Source organism: Sebastes umbrosus, chromosome 20 (assembly GCF_015220745.1).
Source record: "Sebastes umbrosus isolate fSebUmb1 chromosome 20, fSebUmb1.pri, whole genome shotgun sequence".
NCBI classification, from domain to species: domain Eukaryota; kingdom Metazoa; phylum Chordata; class Actinopteri; order Perciformes; family Sebastidae; genus Sebastes; species Sebastes umbrosus.
In genome coordinates this window covers 16,857,702-16,869,876 of record NC_051288.1, presented here as the reverse complement: position 1 = coordinate 16,869,876, position 12,175 = coordinate 16,857,702, and the positions used below count along the sequence as shown (strand labels likewise).

Sequence of the window (12,175 nt, the reverse complement as noted above, 5' to 3'; positions counted from 1 at the left end):
CCTGGAGGCTTCTTCTACTTGCTCTCAGTCAGTTGGCTAATGATGATGTAATTCAGTGGTTCCCAGCTAGTGGGTCACGGCCCAAAAGTGGACCACATGTCCATTCTGAGTGGGTCACGAGTATGTGGGTCAACTTTGTAAAAAAAGCTTTAATTTAAAAAGTAATACATTTTCTGCAAAGCAGCTGTTCCCCCATTCTTATCATCATTCCTGTTACGCTGTAAAAAATCTTTTTAAATCTTTTTTTTATATATATATATGTATTTTTTTACCTTTGTCTCTTTAAGCCACATTAGTTGTAACTGCTATTGCAATGCTTTTAGTGGGTTTTTTCCAGAGTTGGCTTTAAGCCTAATTGCACTCTCTTGCTGCAATACTTCTTATTTCATTGAGCTTTAAGCCCCAGTTGTACTTTTGTTATTTTTACAGTAATAGTTTAGTTTTTACTCTGTGAAGGAAAATTGAAGGGCAACACAGTGGTTAGCATTGGCTCCTCACAGCAAGGTCATGGGTTTTCATCCATTCATAGGCAGAATGGATGAGATGAAATGAACTGAATGGGTGTTAAAAAAATACTACACCCACAAAATGACCATTTGTATATCAATTACTCCCCCAATGTTACCTTGAATTCTTGAATTGGATTGAAAAAAATTGTTTTTCTCGCATGCCTCCACGGCGAACGGAGAATAAAAAAAACCGGAGAAAAGTCTTGATGAAGTGAGGTAAATGGGGGCCAAGTTTAACAGCAGCAAAACTACATCAAAGCATCCATTTAAAAACTCTCATACAGTATAATCCAAGTCTGGTTTATCTAGTCGTATGCTCACTACTTCAAAATCACAGGCATTTTCGCTAAAATCTTTGCTATTTAAAACACTTCCGCATAAACAAGTCCAAAGTGTTTTAAATAGTAAGGTTTTAGCAAAGATCCATGTGTTTGGGAAGTAGTGAGCATACGACTGGATAAATGAAACTTGGATTGTACTGTATGAGAGTTTGTAAATGGATGTATTGATGGATGGTTTTGCTGTTGTTAAATGTGGCCCCCATTCACTTCAATTCATCAAGACTTTTCTCTGTTTTTTTGATTCTCCGTTAATCGTGGAGGCATGCGATAAAAACAATGTTTTCTTCAAAAATTCAAGGTAACACAGGGTGAGTAATTGATATACAAATGATCATTTTGGGGGTTAAGTATTCCTTTAAGTGTCAGGACTGTGACCACTGGGGGAATCAATGTGGATGATATGAGTTGCGAGCAGATCATCTAATGATTAGAGAAAATCATAAATAATTCTGTAGCAGAAATGTCCTTTTTTTCTTATTTTCATCATCTTGAATCTTGGGGGGGGGGGTCCTGGTCCCGGATTCGGGAACCACTGATCTAGTATTCAGCAAAAAAACTGAAAATAAAACAAGGCATCTTTTGCATTTAACAAATCATCACAGCTAATGTGCGCTATGACTCATCATACAACTCACTGACTGTACGTCACACTGAAGGTCAATGTACTCTGGCGCTGAGCGGAAGGCATGTGACTCATCACAGAAATAGCACATTCAATTAAAATGAAGTTGTGAAAGACACAAAGGAGAGCAGCGGCTAATACTTCATGTCTTTTTCCTCCAATGACACATTGTGATTGTTCCGCTCCGCCAGCTTTAGAGATGGTTCTGTGTTCATCCTCCCAGTTGGCCTGTGGGGGCCTTGTGAATAAACACATGGAGGTTAATGTCTCATGTTCTACCCCGTTCTCTGCAGACAGCTCTGACAGGAGGAGAGAGAGAAGAGCCTAAAAGGAAAGCTGTTTCGGTAATACGCTAATCTGGCTCTCACATCTCTTTGTTTTAGGCGGTGAGACGGGATATTTTCCTCAAGCTACCGTTGAGAAGTACATCTCGAGTCCGCCGTGGGTGAGCTGTCAAGGGGAAATTCTTTCTCCTATTCTTTTTTTTCCGCGAGAACACCCCTCATACCCTAAGGGGCCTTTAGTGAACTTGCCATCACCCACACGTACTGACAGCAGAGAGCACGCACTTCCACGGTACCGCTCACGTCACCGAGGCGATAAACAGCCACGGGGCCCTCACCACCGAGATAAGCCTTCCAAGCAGTCTATCAAACAAACAAAGCCAAATGACGAATCTGGTGAGATGTTAAGAAATGACGCTATATTGCCCATCTATCTCCTGCTCCTGCCTGCTTTATTTTTTCCATCCACACAGACACACATAGTATATATACTTGTACACCCACTTCAGCCTGTCCTGGAAAAATCATTAGAGCCCCCACCACCACCACCCCACACACACTGCATGCAGATGGAGAAAAATAGGGCTGAGAGCCAAAACGCCTGAGGGGCTTTTCATGACAATAACCTTCTGTAGAGCTGCTTGTATCCCTCCACCTAGATCAGGGAGAGGTGCTGAGGGATGGATGGGAAAATAAGCGCGATAACCATACAAAATATTAGGCGAGGAACATTCACACAAAGTACAGAGGAGGAAGAAATCCATGTCATTTCGCTCTCATGGCCTGGAGAGATGGCAGGCTAAATGCTCTTTTAAAACAGCTTGAACATTGAAATGATGATGGCTCCTTTTGCCTCGGCAAAGCACATTAATACATAGCCGAATGCCATTTCCACTTTTGTTAAATGGCTCACCTATTGAGTATTCAATTACAATGGCTGTCTCTCGTTTTGGAAGACGGGGCTGGGACCCATAAAAATAAGCTCCCTCTGAGTGTGGAGCTGCAGAACGCATTGGACGGCATGAAGAGCTCCTGTATGGGGGTGGTATATAATGTTAATGGCAGGAGGAGTGAGGAGGTTGTTGGGTATTGGCTGTGGGGCGAAAAAACTAAGCTCCTCATCTGCGGTACCGTTTTATTAAGGAAGCATATTTTTAAACCATTTGTGCAGATAAAAAAAAAAAAAAAAAGAAGAGCCCTAGCACATGCAATGATCTAAATTGAGAAAGCCATGAATCCTGGCTTAAAAAAACATCAGTCAGGGTGATTAATTCAGTCTTGATTAATCGTTCCATTTGTCTATGATATGTCTACAATACAAATCCGCCAGTAATGGTCCAATCCTTCCCCCCCATTGTGTGGTTTATCTCTTATGCTCAAATAGCAAAAGCAAATTGTGGCTAATTTTATCGGCGAATCCACTGGCATGTGGTTTTTCCAGCGGTAATGATTCCCTCATTCGGGCCTAATTAACTGCAGCCATTAAACTGAGGGAAATGTAATGCCCTGGGTTCCATGTCAGGTAGTCAGAGAGGAGGACAGCACAGGAGGACTCAATTAGGCCTGTGCTGTTCCCAGGTTATCACACGACATGTTTGCCAATTAAGTGGAGTAGCGTCTGATGTCTATGTGCCTCTGTCGGCACCATCTCAGGCCCTAGCAGCGCAGGAACGGCGTCGCTATAGCCTCTCCACCCGCCCACCCCCACCTACCACCACCACCACCAGTGAAGGAACAGACACTACACTATGCCCCAAAAAGGCAGTAATTACAGGATGGATGGGAGACTGTTATATAAGTACGAGGCTGCCGATAGGCCAGGCAGGGCCTGCTGATGCCAGGTTTCAAACAAGTACCAGCAGGATCGAGTTACAGCAGAATTACCAAGGGTAGACTCAGTCAGAAACATTTCAACATCAGAAGCAGGCTAAAAACAAGAGAAGAAACAGAGGTTATTGACATGTTTTTGGAGTCTGTGGCGACTGTTTTGGAATACGATCAAAAGGGAATTGTGATCTGACTGAAATAAGATCCCAGTCGTGACAAATAATGCAGCGTTCGATTCTCAAAAAAATCGTCCCCCAGAATTATTACTAGTCGCTTTCAAAACACGAGATCTTACAGCTGCTTTTAACATATTTCCCCAAGTGTACATATAGCTCTGTATCGTGACTCAGTAAGAGTGGGAGAGGAAGGCAGAGACAGGCAGACACATTAGCCTTCCCTTATGGCACATTCTGCGAGGCAATAGGAGTCAGTCTGCATGATCCTGACTGTCACTGACTTGTTATGAAAGCATCGCGGGCTGAGGCTGATCCATCACTTTGGGGGGTGGAAGTCGGGGTGAGAGGACGGCCAGGGGGGCTGGAGAGGGGGGGCTGGAGCGTGGGCGAGGCAGCCCTGTTGCCTGTCACTCACCATGCACCGCTGCATGACCGCCAACCTTGTCTGGCTTGTGCACAATGGGAGGTCTAGGGGCTCGACTGTATGAGCAGTCATTCCCCGCTCCCTCCTCCCAGCAGCCGACACAGAGGAAGGCCAAAAGGAGTCAAAACACTCTGGACAGGCATTAGTCCTATATAGACCCTGGAAGACCTCACCGCTGGAGGCGGCTGAGCAGTGAATATCTGCTCTGTTCCTCACTGAATCTCTTATTTTGGCGGGGTTCAATTCCGGAGAGCAAGACTCCAAAAGATAATCTGCTTCGACAAACATACATTGCAATTATCCAGAGTCATTAAACTGTAATGACTGGAGGTGTGAGCAAACTTCTTAAGCAAACAGTTACGGTACCACCCACCCGAAAATACATAACGCTTGCAAAATGTACACCGCGGTTTTAGGAGACAGAATCGTTCCTCACAGCAATTAGGGAGCGAGAGAGACGTGCATATGTAAAAGGGAGGTCTTGTGTTGGGAGAGGAAAGAAAAGAGGAAAAAGCTGAAGTCAGCAACAGCAATAAATCCTCAAATGCTGAGCGGTTTCTTCCAGCTCTGTCCTGGTCTGTGGACCCCATCTCTAACCCGAAGACAGGGCTCTGTTTAGTAGCTTTAGCAGTGGGGAGGCGAGTTCAGTCCAGTGATCATCCTCCTCCTCCCCTCCTCCTCTCCTCCCCCCCCGGCGGTGCAGTTTGTCCAGGCGGTGCCTCCGAGTCAAGCTCAGCTGGCCTGTTAGAGGATACTTCCCAGCAGCACCACGGTCTGTGACCACAGCTTGACCTCCAACCAGCTATTCACTTCCACAGAGGCGAGGAAAATCGATAGATCAACCCGGCATGAAACGGTGACGCGATTGAGATGAATGATTGCCGGGCTAATTCTTATTCATCTCTTTATGGGGGCAGTGAGAAGTGAGAAGTTAAATGGATAGTGAGGAGGAATCAGAGCAACGAGTGGAATGAAACAGTGGACATGACATCTTGATTTTGCTTTAAACGAGGTGAGAGGATATAAAAACTATACAGCACTCAGAGAGCACATACTGTACCTCCACCGAGACTGTAAAATGCTTTGAAATTGTGTTAATTATGGAAAATTATTCAGAAGTATTTAATTGGAATCCAATTCACACACATTAAATGCTGTTTGGCTGATGGCAGGTTTGATTTTTTTTGGGAAAAAAAATAATTCTGACGGAATATTAGGGTTTGCACAAGGATGAATTGTGCTAAAGTTCACTTATGACCATTGAATCAGGTTTCTGTAGTGCTAACTTTAGATGGTCAAGACTTATTAAGACTAATCAAATAGTCTAAAAGAATATGGAAAATTATAGGTTGGCATAACAAATATTGTATAAATAGATTTTCTTTCTCCCGGCTTATTCAAATATGTACTAAATTTGGTGAAATTTGTTTGAGTAGTGATAAAAACAAGACTCCAGAGCTAGCAGCTCTGTGAGGCTGTACTTATGAGCAGCTACATGCTAATGTCAGCATGCTAACATGCTCATAATGACAATGTCTGTATAACGTTTACCATCTCCACCATCTAAGTATAGCGTGTTAGCCTGCTAACATTAGTAGTTTTGACATGTCAGTCAAAATGGCCATTCAACCACACAGATTTTTTGAGATCCTACTACAACGTATCCTCATACAACGGTTTGCATGATATCATTCGAAAAAGTTATTCCTCATTTTTTTGTGCGTTTTCTTACGAATGTCTAGCAACATGTGACGCATGTGTCGATTTCCACTTGTTACATGCATACAGTCTTTTTCAAAATATATGTCCGTCTTCACAGGAAACAACTTGGTAAGGTTTAGGCGACAAAACTACTTGGTTAGGTTTAGGAAAAGATCGTGGTTTGGATTAAAATAACTACGGAAGTGGCATAACTTAAGTACGGAAGTTACGTGATAAATAAATCAATGTTGACTTCTGGTTTCATATAGGGTACAAACACCAGTCCCCTGGGCGAAAGCCCGGTGTTTTTTGACCCACCCATCCACCTTGACCTTCTCCCTACACGGCGTTTGTCTCTCTTTATACTTCCTGGTTAACGATTATGTTGATTACAAACAAATTGATTTCATGGGATATATACGAGTTACTGTGCTTTACTTTTCGTAGGTATAACTACAAATGGTGTTTGAGAACAGCCTGTATACTAAATAACCAAAAAACAAAACAGACCTCTTTTGTGACGATATATATATAAACATGGACAAAAAAAACCTGTACATCTTAATCAGAACAATGTGTTAACAGACAGAATATCTGTCCTTAAGAGGCCTGACTGAGCACACGTCTCGTTTCACTTACCGTCTCGTTGCCAAACAAGATGTCGACGTAAGGCATGACCTTCATCAAGGGCTCTTTGAAGAACTGGCTGATGAAAGGTGCCGAGAGGTTCATGCAGAAGATTTTGTTGTTTTCTGAAGCGTGCTTCGCCACCTTCAGGATGGACTCCGGGGACACGGTCAGGAAAAAGCCCTGAAAAACAAGAAGAATATTTACTTAGGTCATGTTTTCAGCAGTTTGACTGACCTCAACTGGATCAAACAAATGCATACAGCGCCATACAGGCAACATTATCTGTGTTTTGACAGCACAACATTAGCCAGGATGGATTGAAATGCTTTAAACTGCTAATTTGTGGGTTTGGATCCTGACAAGGCAATTTTAGGGTGACAAGGCTTGGTATTATTGAAATAACACAGGAGTTAGAAGGACAAAAAAAAAAAAAAAATAGCAGTAGAGCTCAAACATTTATCTGAATGGTTTCTTAGAGCACACACAGAGCAACAAAGAAGAGGAAAAAGGGCAGGAAAAAATCCATCCAGGACAAAGCCTGTGGCTGGGCTCCAAGGCTCGTACTGGAGGAAGCAACATGCACGTATCCAATGATAGGGCGAACAAAAGTCTCGTCTGGACTCTCCTTACTTGGAAACAAGAGAGGCAGGTCCACTCATTGTGTGAATGAATACAAATCAGGTAAGAAAACACCTTTGTGTTTCAGGTGGAAACCTGAAGCGAGACTCTCCTGCGAGCCGCACAAAAACACTCCTCCTTTGATACTGATCTTCTTAACCTTGTTTTTCAGCAACAAGCTGCTCTGTAAAACCACTGTGTCACAATAGGGCCAGAGAGGAAAGGAAAGTTTCAGCACAGTGATACATTTAATCTGGCTGAAAAGCTTCCATTGTGGGCTACAGTGCAGTTCTCATTAAAGCGCGATGACATTTGCAGCGACGGAGGAGCGACCTCCATGAAAAAGAAAAGGGTATAATACCGATGAATAGAGGGCGACTGTGTAGTCAATCAAATGTACAAGGCATTACAATGCAGCCGTGCTAAGCAGGTGAATTCTTTATTACGCATTCATGTCATTCACTCTCATTCTCGTCCCTCTGCGGTGCTGTATGTCCTGTGGGTTTAAAAAAAATGTCTTTAAGTTAAGACCCAGGTCAACGTCTGTGGTTGCTGTGTCATGGCACCATCTGTTGAAGACTAAAAAGGTGTTTTCAATGGATCTGGGAGCACAAAAGGAACTCACTCTGGGCTAATGGCCCATCACTGACCCTGACATTTTTCTTTTGCGCCGTGCCAACGTGTCAGAGGAAGGGGAGATTGTTTTCTGACACAAACGGTCTTTTTTTGGTAGTTGAAAATAAACTGTCATGGTTACCGTAATGTTAACACTGATCAAAGGCCGGCGGCTCGATCAAATATCCTGAGGGGTGGTGAACTTTAAAAGCCATGCCACAGCTTCTCTAATCACACACTGGCTCTGTGTAATTTACTTCTAGCCTCACTGCTGTACCACTGCCAGCGCCGTCACATTAAATAGCTCAGAACTCACTCGGAGCTCAGAACTGATTTCTGAACAAATTATATCCCTGTGAATCTAAAAAAATACTCTAATCTTAATCATTATTTGAGCACTTAAGTCTATTTTAATGTGAAGCAATGCATTTAGAGTGAGAATGTTTTTTAAATGCTAATAAAAAAACCAAGAGACAAAAACAAGCACCATGAAATTACACAATAATCTTCCAAATTGAATATCAGTACAAATCTGTGTTTCTCCCAGGAAGTAGTTTAGCCAACCAGATCTTGGTGCATCTCGTCCACGGAAATAGATCAGGAGTAAAAAGGACATTCCCATTCAAATCAACGTATACAGGATGGTCAGAGCGTCAGCCATTTTTATGTGTAACGTTGTAGCCAAGCCCCCAGGAAGTGCTCCGGGCTTTGATGAAAATTTTCATATCTGCCAAATGAAGGTACTATAACTTCCGTGTCCGTCACGTGATGCCATTGGGCCCAAAAATACTTTTTCCCATAGAATTACATTGGAAAAGAGACTTCTGTAACTCAGCGGATAATTTTCTTTGAGGTAAATCAACTTCCCAGTATTAACACTTGAATAGCCCTTATTTAAATCATCAGGTCCTAAAATTTGTAAAATGCACTAATAGCCGAATCCAGAGTTATTTTCCTTCCTCTGTTCATGTGAATAAGACGGAGACCGAGGCTGGACTGAGGGCTGGGAGGCGGAGTTAAAGGAAACGCTACTGCGTCTGCTCTACGGGCCCAATGGATGCGGAAAATCGCCGGATGATCCGGGTACTTTATCACTCAGCAGTCGAGCCATTTTGGCTTCATGCGCCACTGAGCAACTCTCATAGGAATGAACAGGAGCCCGCCTATAATGCTGTATCCAGTTCTCTTTATACATCCATGGTTGTAGCGGGCTAACTTCCGTATAAACTAAACTGACTTATGGCAAGTCGCGGACACACAGAGGGGAGGTTTTTGCAGTAAAGACTAAACGAGCAGTGGAGTAGTAACGTTACAAAGCATAGAGTAACATACAGAGTAAATCAGTAAAATTTAACAACGCAGTGCTTCAGTACATTGCTATCGCCAGATGAGTGACGAGCTCAAGCTAAATTGATCTTGTCTCGTGATCAATTTGGTGAGAAAAAGACGGCCTAAACAATTGTCAGACCCATTAATATATTGCATTTACTATGTTAAATAGTGCTTCTGCAGTTTTTCCCCTAGGGCTTTATGTTTTATTTAGATAAAGTGTATTAAACTATGATGTTAGACGCACCTCCACTATAAAACTGTCTTTCAGTCAGTGTACACATTTGCAGCTTCACTGTCACTGTCAAAAATCCTTCATCGGCTTCGATGCACAAAACACTTAAAAATCCATCTACATTCACTTTTTGTGAATGTCTGTGTTTGACATTAAAGTGCAGTAATGCTGCAGGAATCTTGTTCATAAAAATCATACAGGCCATTTTTTCCACCAGGCTCCAAATGTTGTGACTCCAGTGGCTTGTGGGAGAAAAAAAAAAAGCCTCAGTCTGAGCCATGTGAAATTCCAGTTCCCATCAGGAGTCTCTGCCGACTACGAAACAGGAGAAGTTAAGTCTTTAGTGCTGCGGTGTAGATCATGTATCAAGAATACCAGCTCCAGTTTCCCAGGTGTCAGAGAGCCCTGTGAAGTGGGGTGACTATCACATTTCCAGGTCAAGATGATCAAAGCACTGAGTACACTTCGTACAATTTCCACCCAGCCAAAACATTCAATAAAGCATTCAGAAATGCATTTTCCTGGCAGACAATAATGCGGAGCGATGTTTGGCCGTGTCAAGTGGTAATTTGAGGGAAGGTTTGGAAAGGCAGGGCCTCCATTTTCAATGTTTACCCCTAAAAAGAGGAATGACTTCCACTTTGCTCGCACAAAGAAAATGTCTAAATGCTACTCTGAGATGAAATTAGTGGTAATCTAACCATAGAGATCCTAACTACGCAGCAGCAGCACGCTATCACACTTTCCCCTGCATTGTATCAGTGTTTTCCCCGGGGCTGCTCACATCTGAAAAGCTGGGTGTGATGGATGGCATGGTGTCACCGGGCTTAAAATAAAAGTGGACATCTGAAGGTTAAAAATGATCTATTTTGGGAAGGGCATTTTCATTTGCACCAGCAGCAGAGGTGGTCACGGAAAAGGAAACGCTTTTTTTTCTCAGGTCTATTTTAATTCTGCAGGGATGAGGGGGAGTGTTCAAAGTACTGTGTCATGAAGGTTTTTGTTTGACACTTCCTATTACTCAGGAATGATGGAGGGAATTTAAACCATCACCACTTCAGTGAAAAGAGTAATTATGGCCACTGCCGTCACACTAAATTCGATAAAATCCACAGATCTTAGTCAAGTTTATTTATACAGCCAGAAATCACAAGTTCCTCACAGAGGGTTTTACAATCTAAAGACCCTCCGACCTTAAAGCTGCTCTTATCAATATTTTATATTCAAAATGGATGAAATGACTATATATATATAATGTGAAAGGGGTCGCTCGTAGTGATGAACCCATATGTCACTAGAAGGGCACTCGGAGAGCGCAGACCTCCGCAAGTGAGAAATAATGCGTGTGTGCACTGTTATCAAGTCATTAAATGGGCGTTATCAGTGGTTATAAGCCTCATAAATGTAGGTCAACTGGGGCCTGCTACACCCACTAGTTGGTTTTATCATCTATTCACATGGGCGATCACCGAAAGAAGGAATAAAAGAACATGACAGCGACCTCTAAGGACCGTAGTAATTATGACAGGGGTGGAAGCGGAAGTTAGGTGCTGTACTACAGCGTGAAACTCCATATGGGGTGGAAGTCAGAGGTGATGGGTGTGACACAAAACAGTACCTTCACCCAGCAGACCAGATTTCGCATCCCATGGGAACCACCAACGTGTAGTTGTCTTGGTGTTCACAATCTTAAGTTTCACTTTCACTCTTAAGCCAAAACACAGCTAAACTTAACAAAGTAGTTTTCTTGCCAAAAGCTAAACAAGCTGTTTTGTTTGTGTTCAAAACAAAATGTTTCTCGTTGATCAATATTTATCTAATCTAACTATAAGACTATCTTGTCTTGTCTGTCTGTGTGTGTGTGTGTGTCCTTTACATATCTCGAGAACCGTCCATCCGATCTACTTCACACTTGGCGGGTGTATTGCTGTGGACTCAAGGACGTGCAGTGTCGAAGTTGGTGCAATATCAATATTAATAAACTTTGAATAAACAAGCGATGCAGACGGAGTCGTGGAGTATGGAGTCATGTCATCCGCAGCGGAACTTTACAGACCTTGGCTCTTAGACTGCAGTTCACTTATGCTGGTGGATGCTGGGTATACTAACGTTACAACCAAACTCTTCTTCACTTCCCTGAAGTCAAAGGGCGATAAGTGGTACAATGCTGCAAGCTGCAATACCGGGAGTCAAGCAATCAGGCATACGCCACAAACGGCCACAGCACTAGTTACCCAAATTGGAGATGTGACATCTCATCCTTTTTCAATGGAGGGAGGGCTTACGTGACTGTACCCTCAATTCAGGTAAAGATTCTATTACACAAGAACTTCTATCAGGATAAAAATGGGAGAAATCTCAGGAAGAGCAATGGACAAGCATGAAATAGGTGGTGCTTGTAGGGAACAGAGACAAGTTACAAAGTATAGAGAAACAGAAATACAGGCGTTTATTCTAGTGATGAATTCCTTGTTGTCAGGAAAGCCCTGTGAGCTAACCAGCAGTGTTTCAAAGCTTTTCAAAAGCCGCCCAGGCCATGCTATCCCTGTCATTACCATAGACAGCCCCCCATCATGCTCTCTGGTGCACAGGGTTCATTACACAGAATTAGATGTCACACAGATCAGAGCGCGCGTGAGGCCACACACTGCTCTCCTCCTCAGTTATCTCTGTAGAGCACCATTGCGAGGTGGATCGATAGCTGAGGTTTGGAGCTTCATTAGCTCAGTATGACTCCATCTCCATCAAGGCACCTCTGGCACGCTACGCCAGTGTTGCGAGATATATTTTACTCCCCGATCCTGAAGGTCCTGCTGTTTTACACACAAACACACGGGGACAAACAAGACCTTCACACATGACGG

At 43.0% G+C, this 12,175-nt stretch overlaps 1 protein-coding gene across 2 annotated transcripts in view; it reads right to left on the bottom strand.

Moving 5' to 3' along the window:
• Positions 1-12,175, bottom strand: part of adkb (adenosine kinase b) — a 116,246-nt gene that overhangs the window by 26,475 nt on the left and 77,596 nt on the right. For both annotated transcript variants that reach the window (XM_037754624.1, XM_037754625.1), the window contains exon 7: positions 6,524-6,694. In XM_037754624.1, the coding sequence (XP_037610552.1) occupies positions 6,524-6,694 (171 nt within the window). The remainder of the gene's footprint in view (positions 1-6,523; positions 6,695-12,175) is intronic.